The following is a 14,193-nucleotide window of genomic DNA, read 5'->3' as shown; positions in this document are numbered from 1 at the left end:
AGTGTGAATGTTAAGGAAGTAAATGAGTATCAGTGAGAACACAAGCTGCCACCTTATTCCCCTGTGGTCATTCAGTGCTGTGCTCATTCCATTTTGAGAGAAGAACCTCTCAAAATGGAATGAGTATGTGATGCCTGCTTAGGCTAATGAAAGCACTGTAGATTTATGTAGTAGAGTTTGTTAGTTGATGGAGCAGGTTTTATCTGGGAATTGGATGAGAGGCACTAGCGAAGAATATTGCACATAATTTTTAAAGTGTTAATGTATGGAATCCCCAGTCATTGACAGCCATTCCACTGAGGAAAGCACTACATAAACACATCAAAAAAGACTTCCTATGTGAAAGAGCCTGAATGTAAAAGTATACTCTTTTTTATAGTGAACACTCTATGCCATGAAGGGAAATACACTGGGATGCTAAGGAAACCAAGTGGCAGGTTGAATCAGCATGAGAGGAGTTGGAAAATTGTTGGCAAAGCTGAGTTCAGTGTTCAGATTGTGCTCTGTATTTTTAGAGCTAACATAAACAGGAGCTTTAGAAATCAGTTTATAACTGGCCTTACCACTGTCACTTGGGGGGAACATATGTATGAAACCCAGACCTCAAGTACTATTGACATGGTCCCACATGACAGGTCTTCCTTTGGGACATGACGACGTGACCTGAGATGAGGGAACTGCATGTCCCTTGCTCCCTGAGAGTCTGGGATCTGTATGAACAGCCCTTAGACTTCACTGTAATTGATGGTCTGGAACGAGTGGCATCCAGCGAAGTTTCAGTTTTCCGTTGCCCTGTTTTGAACAAGAGTGAAGCAGATGTCATGCCCTAGTCAGCTTCTCTTCTTGCTGCCTGCTTCATCTGCTACAAAGGGCACCGCAGCCAAAGGCAAAATAAAGAGCCACAACTAATTCCATTCGTTTGTTTTACGTATACTCCTTTCAGGCATTGTTTCATTGCCAGAATGCTTTTTTTTCCTGGTAAAGACAGGGTTAATTCAAGACAGTGAGCCTCCATGTGGGAGGCTGGATCAGAAGTAGGTTGCAAATTCTGCCTACCTTGCTACAGCTGGTTGAGAAAGTGAATTGGCTAGTCTGAGACTGTGATGGTCAGTGCCACCACATGGAACATCTGTGCAGTGGCTGATTTCTTTAAACTGTGGTCTCTCAAGAGTGTGACAGCCTGAACAAGGAAGTCAGGCAGCCATTTCTTTGAAGCACAGAGGGGTGTTTAGAAGCCACAGCAAAGTTGTTAGGGTTTTTTTAATGTTAGAAACAACTTACAGAAACCGAGACTGCAATGTGACAGGTCCCACAGGGGCACTGGAAAACAGCACTGTTTATCCCAGGCTCCACCATGCATTTCAAATAACAGCCCTATCTATCTAATATGTATTAGCTAGCTGTATAACACTCCATGAAAATCCTAATTGTGTATTTGCTCAGGAGACCTGAGTGGCATAGTTAAGTTGAAGCAAAAGAGATAGATACTGTGCTTGTTTTGAAGAAGCAAAATTACAGAAAAAGGACCTCTTTGGGTTTGAGGTGTCTGATACCAATCAAGAATTACACAGTTCTGATGTAATATCCCATTACTATGCTTAAGAGAAATGTTCGCTCCTTGGCTAGTGACTTTCAATGAGTTGTGATTTTGGTTGCCTTCAGGAATATTTGCATTTTTTTTACTTTTTCCCTGCTGCAGTCAGAAAAGCAAAGAAGCAAGTTAGAAATCTTGAGACTGAGTTGAAGACCAGTCCTGGAGACTTGAGACTTTTTCAGTGGTTCTCTGCTGACTTAGCCTTGGTGTAACGAAGCTTACATGCTGTATCAGTGTAGTGGGTTGGTCTTGGCTGGCCACCAGGTGCCCACCAAACTGTTCTATCACTCCCCCTTCCTTAACTGGACAGGGTTGAAAATACATTGAAAGATTTGTGGATTGATAAAAGGACAGGGAGAGATCACTTGGTTAATGTCACAGGCAAAACAGACCTGACTTGGGGAAACTAGTTTAGTTTATTGCCAATTAACAATGGAGTAGGATAATGAGAAATAGAAACAAACCTAAAACCCTCCCTTCCTGCCACCCTTCCCTTCTTCCCGGGCTCAACTTCCCTCCCAGTTTCTCCACCTTCTCCCTGTGAGAGAAGGTAGAGCCACAGGGAATGGGGATTGTAAGTCAGTTGATTACACGTCTGTGCTGCTCATTCCTTCTCATACTCTTCCCCCATTCCAGTGTTCGATCCCTCTCACAGGAGACAGTCCTCCACCAGCTTCACCAACGTGAGTCCTTCCCGTGGGCTGCAGTTCTTCATGAACTGCTCCAGCATGGGTCCATTCCATGGGGTCACTGGTCCTGCCAGGAGCCTGCTCCAGCACAGGCTTCCCACGGGGTTACAGTCTCCTTTGGGCATCCCTCTGCTCTGGTGCGGTGTCTTCTATCGGCTGCAGGTGGAGATCTGCTCCTCCACAGACCTCCATGGGCTGCAGGGTCACAGTCTGCCTCACCAAGGGTTGCAGGGCAATCTCTGCTCTCATGCCCTCCTCCTTCATTGACCTGGGTGTCTTGCAGGGTTGCTGCTCTCACATATGCTCACTCCTCTTTCTGACTGCTGTTGTGCAACAGTTGTTTTACTCTTTCATGAATGTGTTATCACTGCCGACATGACTGATGGGCTCAGCCTTGGCCTGTAGTGAGTCCATCCTGGGGCTGGCTGGCATTGGCTCTGTCAGACATGGGGGAAGCATCTGACATCTTCTTACAGAAGCCACCCCTGCAAGTCCCCACTACCAAAACTGTGACACATAAACCCAGTACAATCAAGGTGGCAGTAATTCTTGCTGCTGCAGATTACCTGTTCGATTTCTAGAATTAAATTAATGCTTGTTAATAATACACTCGCCCAGCCCTTCAGGACAAAAATTCCAGTATTTCATTGTGTTGCTATAGTTGCTTCATAACTTGAAACTAGTTTAATTTTGTAACATGGATTATAACAAGAAGGGAGTAATCTGTAAGAAGATAAATTATAAGGTATTTCCTATTAAGAATCATTTTCATTACTTTCTAACGTGTACTTACTCATCTAATACACATACTTACACTTTTATGACTACTACATCTTATGCTTCTGACTGAAGTGTCACTGACAGATAATAATCATTATATCCAGAAAAACAGAAATGTTAGAAGGGGGAAGATGATAAAGCAATGCAACTGCTACTAAAGAAGTGGCCACAACAGAGCAGAGAGAGAGAGGTGCTCTGATAGATTTAGGAGATTCTAGTGGAAATGGCTAGTAGATGTTACAGCCTAAGGACTAAGGCTTTCCGTGATAATTTTACATTTTTTTGGTCAGGGTTTCTTGAGTAATGTCAGAGGATGTGGTATCATTTGCTCAATGTTTTTCTCTGGCTCCCTCAGGTGGTGCATATGAAGTAAAGCAGCATCAGTTCTTCAGGAGCCTTGACTGGAATAGTCTGCTGAGGCAGAAAGCAGAATTCATTCCGCAATTGGAGTCTGAAGATGACACAAGTTATTTTGACAGTAGGTGTTTGATGGGATTTAAAAAGCTGTGAAGAGCACCTTGTTTAAGTAATCACTGCCTTTGACTTTTGCTTACTGCTTTGAAAGTGTCTTTCATCAGAACCAGTGGCAGCTTGCAGTTTCACTGGTGATTTGACATTTCAGCAGTAATGATCTTGGGAATGAAATTACTCTGTCAGTTAACATTAAGCTTGGTACTCCTTCTTCCTGATAAATTCACATACTTTATTTCCATTGTCTGTAGCTCGGTCTGAGAAATACCACCATATGGAAACTGAGGAAGAAGATGATACTAATGATGAAGATTTTAATTTGGAGATAAGACAGTTTTCCTCATGTTCGCACAGGTTTTCAAAAGTAAGTAAAAATTGCTGTAATATTAGTATGTATTGTGTAGGTAAACTTTTGGTACTTTTAGAGAGTTTGGAAACCATATGGAAGAAACGTATAGGGTATTGTTTCTTCAATGAATGTTAACTGAAACTGAGCAAAAATTAAATGAATCCTACTGTCCTGGGTTCAGCTACAGCAGTCTTTTTTTTCTTCTTCTTAGTAGCTGGTGCAGTGCTGTGTTTTTGACTTTTAGCCTGGAAACAACACTGATGACACCGATGTTTTTAGTTGTTGCTCAGTAATGTTTACCCTGACCAAGGACTTCCTCAGTCTCATGCTCTGCCAGGGAGGAGGGGAAGCCAGGAGGAAGCAGAGGCAGGACACCTGACCCAAACTGGCCAAAGGGCTATTCCATACCACAGCACGTCATGCCCAGTATATAAACTGGGGGGAGTTACCCGGAAGGCCCAGATCGCTGCTCGGGTCGGGCTGGGTATCGGTCAGCGGGTGGTGAGCGGTTGTGTCCTCTCCCCTTGTTATTTCCCTCATCATTATTATTGGTAGCAGCAGTGGTTTGTATTATACCTTAGTTACTGGAGTGCTCTTATCTCAACCCGTGGGAGTTACATTCCTCCGATTCTCCTCCCCATCCCTCCAGGAGCAGGGGGAGAGTGAGCGAGTGGCTGTGTGGTTCTGTGTTGCCGGCTGGGCTTGAACCACGACACCTACTAAATCAAAACATGGGATGATTCTATAGGAAGTTGTCTCTTGAATCCTTAGGAAAGTAATAGAAAGTTATATAAATAGGTTGTTATTTTTCTGTAGCAAATTTATAATAACATAAGAGAAATTTTAGGGGAACTGTTCTGTTAAATGCTAATACGTGTTCATTATGTTGGTTTCCTTGTATGCATTTTGCATGTTCCTCCAGTTGTGTCCTAGGTTTCTAATTAAATTACATTAGACTGAAAAGAAAATCAAAGTAGTGCTTAGCATGAGATTTGGTCATGGAGAGATGTGGGCTTGAGGGAGTAATTTGAATGCTAGGAATTGAAGGTGAAGCTGACTGTCCAAAGGGTAGTTTACTTAAGTAGTTGAGATGAAGGCTAATTATTGCTGGATAAGGGATGCCAGGAGGGAAATTTTGTGGACATTCTCAGAAGGCTAAATTGGCAGAAAATAATGGAAGTAGAATACCTAATAAGCATCCTTCTAGTCTTAACATAGCATCCAGCAGTGATTTTCAAAAGCTTTCTTTTTAAAAATGTTTCTTTAACTCACTTTAGGGACTGTTTAAAGGTATTTAGAAAGTCTGTGTTTCTATCTAGTTTGTCCTGGGTTAGGTTTTAAGGAATTAGTGGGTTTTATGCTGGCTTTGCTGTAGCACATACATACTGTATCTGTGATAACATGGAAGAGCAGAGACAGGAATCATGGATATAGTTAGCCTGCTGTAAACTCCTCATTTTGACTTCGTATGTTTCAAAATCAGATATTGGTAAATGACACAGTCTCTTTGGGGACAACTTGGATGAGTAGTGGGCACAAACTGAAACACAGGAATTCCTGTCTGAAGACAAGGAAACACTTAACTGTGAGGCTGATCAAGCACTGGCATAAGTTGTCTGGAGAGGTTGTGGAGTCTCCATCCTTGGAGGTCTTCAGAAGCCATGCGGACATGGGCCAGAGCAACCAGCTCCAGGCTGACCTTGTTTGTGCACAGAGGAATTGGGCAATATGACCTGCAGAGGTCCCTTCCAATCTCATTTTGTGATTCAGTGAACTTCTGTCCTTTTGGAAGCTCTGTAGCACAGTAATAGTTGATTTGTTAATGTCATTCTCATTGCATCGCTAGCTGTGCCTCTCAGGCTGTAGAATGTACAGCTGACAATTTCTGTGTGCTGTTTGTCAGCTAAGCAAACAACAGACTTCAGTAATCAGAGTTTATTTTTTCTAAATCCTTTAGCCAAGTAATTTTTAATTCACTTCAGAGTCAATTCAAATTAATCTTTCAGTTTTCCAAACCTGACTGGTAGACATTAAGTATCTTATGGTTAGGGTTTTTTTACTTTGATTTGTTTTATGGTTGTGAATTAATCCACAAGTTGCATTATCCTGGGTCTTAGAGACCTCAAGGCTATGGATTTTGTTTGTACTCTACTGGTTCACACAGTGAAATGGGGAGAAGGCTTATGAATCCGTAATGAGAATAGATAATATTCATGACCCTGTACATGAAGAGGAAGAAAGCAAAAGAGGAAAGCATTTTAAGAGCACAAACTTGGAAATTTTAAAAGGCTCAAGAAGCTTGAAGTTTGCACTGTGAAATACCGTGTAAGCGTTTAGAGTCATAGAATCGTTGAAATGTGCTTTCCTGCATCTTATTCTGTCAAATACATCAGTGATGAGTTGGGGATTTTGTTTATTTGTTGTTGATTTTTTTTTGTCTGTAATAGGTTTTTAGTAGCATAGATCGAGTTGCTCACGCGCAAGGTGAAGAAAAGGAAGATGCAGGAGACAAAACAAAAAGTGTAACCTTGCCTTCTGTGGAATCTTTAAGCTGGAGTTCAGAATATTCTGAAATGTAAGTAGAAGGAGGTGCTGGAAGTTGTCCATGTCCTGCTTGCCAGGTAACAGGCCTCCTTATCTCGATAACTGCATGAGAGTTTGTTTATTTTTAATGCAGACAACAAATATCTACATCCATCTCCTCTGACACTGAGAGTAGCAGGCAGCGACGTAGCTCTGGTTTGCTTCCAAAGTTGGCCATATCTGCTGAAGAACAGAATGATTCTGCTGGCTTAGTTGGACCCCGGGAGGAACAGGAAAAACCTGTATTTGTGAGTGAGGAAGTAGTGCAAGACGAACCTGAAGTAACCACTCCAGCAAGTACAATCAGCAGCTCCACGCTGTCAGGTAAATCACAGTGACATTAGAAATAATTTGTTTAGCAAATTGTTTAGAGTAACATTTGTGGATTTAAAAGTCAGGTATTTCAGAATTGCCTTAAAAAAATAAAAAAAGCCATCCTAAGAGGGTCTGGTTTGGGCCTAGGCTCAAATTCATAAAATCTTGGGAAAACATGTATGTGAAATTTTCAGTGTTTTTGGAAACACCAACATTTGGAGTTGCCCCACAGAGTCTGGAGGGCTCCTTGTCAAGTGAATAAAACAGTGACTTGAGCATTCAGCCTTTGCAGGATCCTCCTGTGGAGAAAAGGAGTCTTAAATTCCTTGAGCATTTAAAGCACTATTTTTATATCTTTCCTCACTGAAGTTAGTGTTTCTTTTTTTTGAGCACCCTCGAGTTGTTCCAATGGACCTGTATTACTGTTCTCTAAGACTATGCTACACCACTGTGTGTTTTTAATAAGACATCTCAATGATACACACTTCTCAGAATTGGTAGGGTTGTCTTTGACTTGTGGGAGTCACTTTCGTCGTCAGGAATCTAGAAGGGAGTGTTGTAAACCATTCTTTACTTAATTTATTTGCTGTATACATCCCTCTCCCAGCTCAAGTATTTGCATGCATTTCAGTAGGATCCAGGGCCCTACCGTCTTGCTTGGTTTATGCTTTCAAAGGAGAGCTTTTTATAACTACTTGGAACTCGTGATACATAACACAGATCTAGGCGTATATCAGTTTCATGATTGTCCATAAATAAGTTCTAGTTACCTTCTCTACACATTTGCCTGTCTTCAGCGTACTTCTCTTTTGTATCTCACTGAGTTTTCTCAAGATAGCCCTTTCTATTCACATATTCCTGATTTCCCTTGTAGTTCACATTTTCCTTCCCCTTCCTCCTCTCCATTTCTGGGAAGATAAATTTTCTCAGGCTCACCCAGCTATACAACCTTTCCCATCTCCTTCCCTTGTCTAAAACCTTGACTGTGCTGTATTCCAAGTCTTGCTCAACTGCCAGTGTTACAGTGTTAGCATTAGCACAGCAGTCACAGTGATAACTCAAAGCATGTGATCCACTTCTGTCACTTAAGTGTCAGTTGCACTTAAAAGTAATTTCATTTTTCTGTGGTCCATTAGCAGCGCGATACTCAGTGACCTTAAAGTAATGCTAGGAATTTCTATGCTTTGAGCGGGCGACCTACCCTGGGTGTGTGTTACACAAGGCCTTTACAGTTTTTTTCATTGTTTGAAACATTGTTGTCCTTCCTCCATTCAGCATCATTGAAGTTCATTACCTATGCTAGACTAATATCAATGTAGTTATAATGCTGAGTTTAGTGGTGCCAGGTATCTTTCTGCTGTGTGGTAGAAAACCACCAAAAGAATAAAAGCAAATGATAATAATTAAAAATAAAATTATGCTTGGTGTTTTAGTGATTTTGGAAAACTTGATAAGCTGGTAGCACCTTATGTAGGATTGGAGCCTTTTACTTCAGGAGGAGTTTATGTGAAAGATAAATACATGATTAAGTTGGTGAGTGCTGCATATAGAAATACAAGACTTCCTTCATTTTTAGTCACTGACTACAAAAAATGTTACTTCAGTTCATTTTTTTAACGTTTAGTCATTCTTGAGTGCAGAAAAATTACTCAGATTTCTGTAATGTTGTTTTATGAACTTGAAAGAAAAAAATCCTCTGTCACAGTTGTACCATTTCTCTTCCCTGACCCCTCAATGTTTTTGAGTTTTCCCTCAATGTGTTTATCCTTTCTTCTTTGTACAGTTGGCAGTTTTTCAGACCACTTAGATCAGATAAACGGAAGAAGTGAGGGCATGGACAGTACAGATAACTCTTCAAAGCCACCCAATGAAGTTGCATCTCACGTGGCTCGCCAGCGATTAGAAAGCACAGAGAAAAAGAAGATCTCTGGAAAAGTCACAAAGTCCCTTTCTGCAAGTGCTTTGTCCCTTATGATCCCAGGAGGTAGAGATAAATCTTTTTGTTTGAATTGTTATGATTTACGCATATCTGATGGTGTATGATGTAAATGCAAGATTTTGGAGAGGCCAGGATGAATTGTGTCACACTTTGTTTCTCTTGTTCACATGTGCTACTAGATGGTACAGTCTCGTCAGTGAGTTACAGTGGTCACATTACAGCTGAAGGACCTTCTCTGACAGGCAAAAATACAGCTTTGTGGTGACTACTTTGTGTTCAACCATGTGCATGCACAACAGGATGCAGGATTCAGTCCTTGGCCCATCATACAGTAGGGATGTAGCTTAAGTTTTAAGTAGTTCCCTATATGCAGCTCCAAGCATAGCTGTTTGTTGCAGCAGCACATTCAGCCTGACTAGGTCTCTCTCCTCTCCCATAAGGAAAGGTGATAAGCCAGAAAGATTAGCTATCACAGGAACATGATATAAAGACAGGTAATCACACAGCCAGGAAACACTCAAGAGTTATTCATCAGTTTGTACTCTAGTAGTTCTTTCACAGTTGTCAAGTAAGAATCACTAAATTCAGAGATGATAAATACTGAGTTACTTCCAGTTTAATCTCAGCATTGTTCTATAAAATACAAACTTAGCTTTGCTTAGTCCTAAAATGTTGTCATCATATCTATACTAACCAGAATCTTACATGTTAGCTGTACCTGCTGTCCAAAAAACCTACGTTATTCGTATTTATCCATGATGTAAACTACAGCAACAGATGGCCAGTGTTCCTGACCTGAGTCATAGCTGAGAGTCACAGGGCATGTCCCAGACACAGTAGAAGGCAGAGGGCGGGGGATCTGGGCATGTTTCAGAGCTAGAAGGTGACAGTGACAGTCACCCTCGGGGCTTGGCTGTTCTGCGGGATTTCAGCATTAACCCAGTGATACTGATCTCTGGGAGCCTCTGATGACTCAAATTCAGGGAGCAGCGTCTCTGCTGTCAAAATGTATCTGCCCTCACATGACATGGCTTGGCACGGAACACCAAACCTGGAATCTTTCTGGGCTGCATTCCTTTGCAGAGCTGTCATCCTGTTACAGTCACCAGAGTACGCTTTATGCTGCTGCAGTTGTGTTTACATTTGCACAAACATGAGTACATAGTGATTTCAAAACAGTGAAATAAAATGAAGCTGTAACTGGTACTGTGGTTGCAAGAAATTCTTGTGGTCTTACATGATACAGCAGAATGTAGAAATGCAGGCTTGTTATAAGCACTGAGTTACTGTCCTATATACCAGTATGTGGTTTAATTACAGCAGTCTTTATCTGTATGTATATATAACTGAAACAAAAAAACCCACAAAGCCAACACAAACCAAACAACCCCAAACTCGAACTTGTGCTTTATTTATCACTGCTGGGTGATTGGGGGATGGTTTTGGATGTACTCCTCAAATAATATGTGCTACCAAACTGACTGTTTTTTTTCATGAGTATTTGTTACGAAGAGGCTGGAATTGTTCTTTGAAAGTTAGAAATGAATGTGTTTCCTTTCTAAAAAGAAACACATGTAACAAGGTAACCCTTGCATTAAAATATACGCTTTAGACTACAGGGAAAGAAATTTAGTTCTAAGATCTGATTGTTGGTTAAACAGGTAGGATAAACACTGATGGAGGGGAAGAGTGCTTATTCAAAGACAGTGATACATTTTGACATAAAGATGTCATAAAATTAAGCAAATTCCCTGTTCTGTGTCTGTATTCATGTGTGCTCAGAATGTACTTTTAATAGACAGATTTATTTCTTCCAGATGTGTTTGGTGTTTCTCCTTTGGGAAGTCCTATGTCTCCTCATTCCCTATCATCTGATCCTTCATCATCCCGAGATTCATCTCCCAGCCGTGATTCATCGATTGCTGCTCCAAGTCCTCATCAACCAATAGTAATTCACAGTTCAGGAAAAAAGTATGGCTTCACCATCCGAGCAATCAGGGTTTATGTGGGTGACAGCGATATCTACACTGTACATCATATTGTTTGGGTAAGATAATACATTTTTTTTGCTTATATTCAGGCACAGAAAACCGTAATGATGAATTTTCCTTCAAATTTTATACCTGTGGTATGTTTGTTGACTGTTGCTGTGTAAATCATGATGTTGTGTCAAACAATTTGCTTAGAATGAAATTTGTGCCTGTAAACAAGTCTGGTGCTGCCTGTAGGGACAACACAAGCTACCACACATGGTGCTGCCCTTCCGCATGATTGTGCACTTTCCCTTTTGGAAGGTTTGGCAAATGTGAATAGCCATGTCTAAGTTCAAAGTGCTGTGGCTTAGAAATCCAGAGGGTTGGTGCAGCCCCATTTTTTTGAGGTCAGGATCTTCACAGCCAGGAGATGGTAAACAGAAATAGTTGAAATACACACGGAGTCTATTAAACTGCATCAGTTAAGGGATTAATGAAATCAACAGTATTTTACTAGACACAAGTAGGCTGATCTCAAGCACTGACTTTCTTTTGCGTAGGAATGTGTAATTCACTTGGAATTGTGAACACTTTTGAGGACTAGGCATAGGAAAGAGACTTGGCTGTCTTGAATAAATCCTGTATTTTTCATTCTTTCTTCGCAACTGATTTCAAGTGGGAGACAGTCTAAAGGAAAAGACAGAAGTTCTTTCATTGGTTTTTAACCTCCTTAATTGTAAAATAAATATATATTTATGTGACTACATATGCATTTTTATTTTATAATTGAGGTTGATAACATTGTGTATTTTATATAGTATATATATTTATATAATTTGTATATTATACATATATTATACATAGATAGTGTGTGCATGTATAAAATATTTCAACTACCTTAAAGTAATTTTGAAAAATTGAATACCACAAATATCAAAAGCTTTGAAGTTTTGTACAGTGCTTTGTTTTAAGTATGTATTGTAGGTTTTGAAGTAGCAATGCTACTGATATAGTAGTGTATTACTCATTTTTAATTCATGTTGTTTACCTCTCAGACCTATTGACCCATCAAGAACATTGAATATAGAGGAAGAGGTACATTTGATAATGGAATAAATTTAAAAATGGGTTTTCTTGCCACTGGTGTAGCATCACTGTTAGTGAAAGGAAGAGAACAAAGTGATACACTGCAGTAAAAGTGAAACCTTGGCTTTTTTCAAGATAGTATAGGTTTCTTGGGGTTAGCTCAGTAAGCACTGTAAGCTTCAGTGGTGGCTGCATGCCTTAAAATTCTTCAATTACAATAAATTATTTAACCTCCCTTTCAGAATAATTTGCGATTCAGTTTGTTTTGGTCCTTCATCACCTTTGTGATGTACTGTTTTCTCTAATGGGCAGCCTAGTGAATTTGAACCAAATGAAAGCAATCCTTAACTATATGGTGGAGTTCATTTTTACGATGATTAGGGTACTCCATATAACCACTGTGTTAATTACATCAGTATTTCTCAGTGACACATGCTAAAAATCTTAATTCAGTTATGACATTTTGCCATGGAGAGTGTGTCACCCCTTCTCTGTCATGCATGAAAACTGCCCTGCTATACAGATCTTCTGTAATACCAGTGGCAACAAGCAGTGTTTCAGTGAGCTTTGAAACACCCCATGTAAGTATAAAGTTTGAGTAGGGTAGTTGGTGGTGAAATGGCTGGTATGATTTTTCTTCTTTTCTTCCTTTATATAACTTAATATCTGTAAGTTTTCTTTACTACCAGCTTGTTTAGAAGGAGTTCACTAAATAAAGCCTGATGTTGAAAGTATGAAGGTTAAACAGGGGTCCATTTTGTATATATTCTCTTCATCTCTGATTTCCAGAATGTGGAAGAAGGAGGTGCAGCTTACCAGGCGGGTTTAAAAGCTGGAGACCTGATAACTCATATCAATGGAGAGCCAGTGCATGGTCTTGTTCATACAGAAGTCATTGAGTTGTTGATAAAGGTAACTCTCGGACAACTGGGATACAAAAGCGCTTGCTGTTTTGACCAGTGGTGGAGGGGTTGTGCTGATTTCCTTCAGAGATCAGTTACCAGGTTTTGTGGTTGTTGAAGTACAACCTCTAAGGTACTATTGCAAGCACAGATCTGGAGAAAGGTCAGTGACTTCATATATCCTGCCATGATTTGAGTTCTTGTGCAACAAACTGGCACTGCTGCTGAAATAGCTGAAGTACATTTGAGGCAGTGACACAAAGAGATATCTCTGTCTCTCAAAAAATCTGTCATTTTCAGGCACTTTTTTGAATTCACCCATCTTCACTAGGTAATTCAGCCTTCTGATGATGAAGCTACTTCTTATTTTCTCCTTTTAAATTGAAATCAATGAGAAAAAGTGGTAACAAAGAACATGAAATAATTTCTTGCCTCTACTGTACAGGAACTTGCCTTTCATAATCTTAAGGCCCAAAAGGTTTTTGTCTCATATGTGGCCAGAGATGTACAACAAGAGCTGCTTTGCTTAATGAAGTTCTAATGCTACAGTTGGACTTCTATGAATAATCTATCATATTTTTCTCATGTGGAATTTTTCGAGATCTATCCTATTAGAAAATGATAGGTTTTCCTTAAAAACAAACAAACCCCCCAGCTTTTTGAATGAACAATAGTGTCTTAGCTTTTTGCTGTATCTCATCATATTGCAGGTTTTATTAATTCTTTTCAGCATACACAAACATAGGTCAGAATTATTTTAGACAGCTGTATATTTACAGGGCTTTGCCTGTGAAGGGGAGTACTCAGACAGAAGATTGGAAAGCAGCGAAGTAATGGGGAAATAAGAGCAGCAGAGGAAAGATGCGTGATACGATTTTCCTTAAGTCTTTTATTTTCCTTCTCTGAAACCAGGAGAAGCTTCCAAATTTTTCAATTTTATAAGAAAAGTATAAGAGAAAATTCGGTAGTTTTAGATAGTTTGGTGTGCAGTTATTTTCTGTGTCATAGAATCATTGAGTATTTAGGGTTGGAAAGGACCTCTAAGATCATCTAGTTCCAACCCGCCTGCCATGGGCAGGGGCACTTCACACTAAGCCATGTCACCTAAGGCTTTGTCCAGCCTGACCTTGAACACCACTAGGGATGGAGCATTCACAACTTCCTTGGGCAACACACTCCAGCGCCTCACCAACCTCACTGTGAAGAACTTCTTCCTTATATCTAACCTGAACTTCCCCTGTTTTAAGTTTAAACCCGTGAAGAGTCCCTCCCCAGCATCCTTCTAGGCCCCCTTCAGATACTGGAAGGCTGCTCTGAGGTCTCCACGCAGCCTTCTCTTCTCCAGGCTGAACAGCCCCAACTTTCTCAGCCTGTCTTCATATGGGAGGTGCTCCAGCCTCCTGATCATCCTCATGTCCCTCCTCTGGACTTTCTCCAACAGCTCCGTGTCCTTTTTCTCTTGTTCTCTTGAGGACACCAGGTCTGTGCACAATACTCCAAGTGAGGTCTCAT

At 40.4% G+C, this 14,193-nt stretch overlaps 1 protein-coding gene across 1 annotated transcript in view; it reads left to right on the top strand.

The window, feature by feature from the left end:
• The window catches only part of LOC104399269 (microtubule-associated serine/threonine-protein kinase 4-like), a gene marked incomplete at both ends in the record, with an annotated part of 39,251 nt that extends 26,560 nt beyond the window's left edge, over window positions 1–12,691 (top strand). Inside the window, 7 exons of the mRNA XM_010022767.1 lie at window positions 3,419–3,541; window positions 3,786–3,898; window positions 6,331–6,458; window positions 6,561–6,790; window positions 8,565–8,765; window positions 10,538–10,767; window positions 12,569–12,691. Of these exons, the coding sequence (XP_010021069.1) occupies window positions 3,419–3,541; window positions 3,786–3,898; window positions 6,331–6,458; window positions 6,561–6,790; window positions 8,565–8,765; window positions 10,538–10,767; window positions 12,569–12,691 (1,148 nt within the window). The remainder of the gene's footprint in view (window positions 1–3,418; window positions 3,542–3,785; window positions 3,899–6,330; window positions 6,459–6,560; window positions 6,791–8,564; window positions 8,766–10,537; window positions 10,768–12,568) is intronic.
• Between the last annotated feature and the right edge of the window lie 1,502 nt (window positions 12,692–14,193).

This window comes from Nestor notabilis, unplaced genomic scaffold (genome assembly GCF_000696875.1).
Source record: "Nestor notabilis isolate BGI_N333 unplaced genomic scaffold, ASM69687v1 scaffold32850, whole genome shotgun sequence".
In the NCBI taxonomy this organism is placed as follows: domain Eukaryota; kingdom Metazoa; phylum Chordata; class Aves; order Psittaciformes; family Psittacidae; genus Nestor; species Nestor notabilis.
Note: the sequence above shows the minus strand (reverse complement) of the source record. Positions and strands in the feature narration are given on the sequence as shown.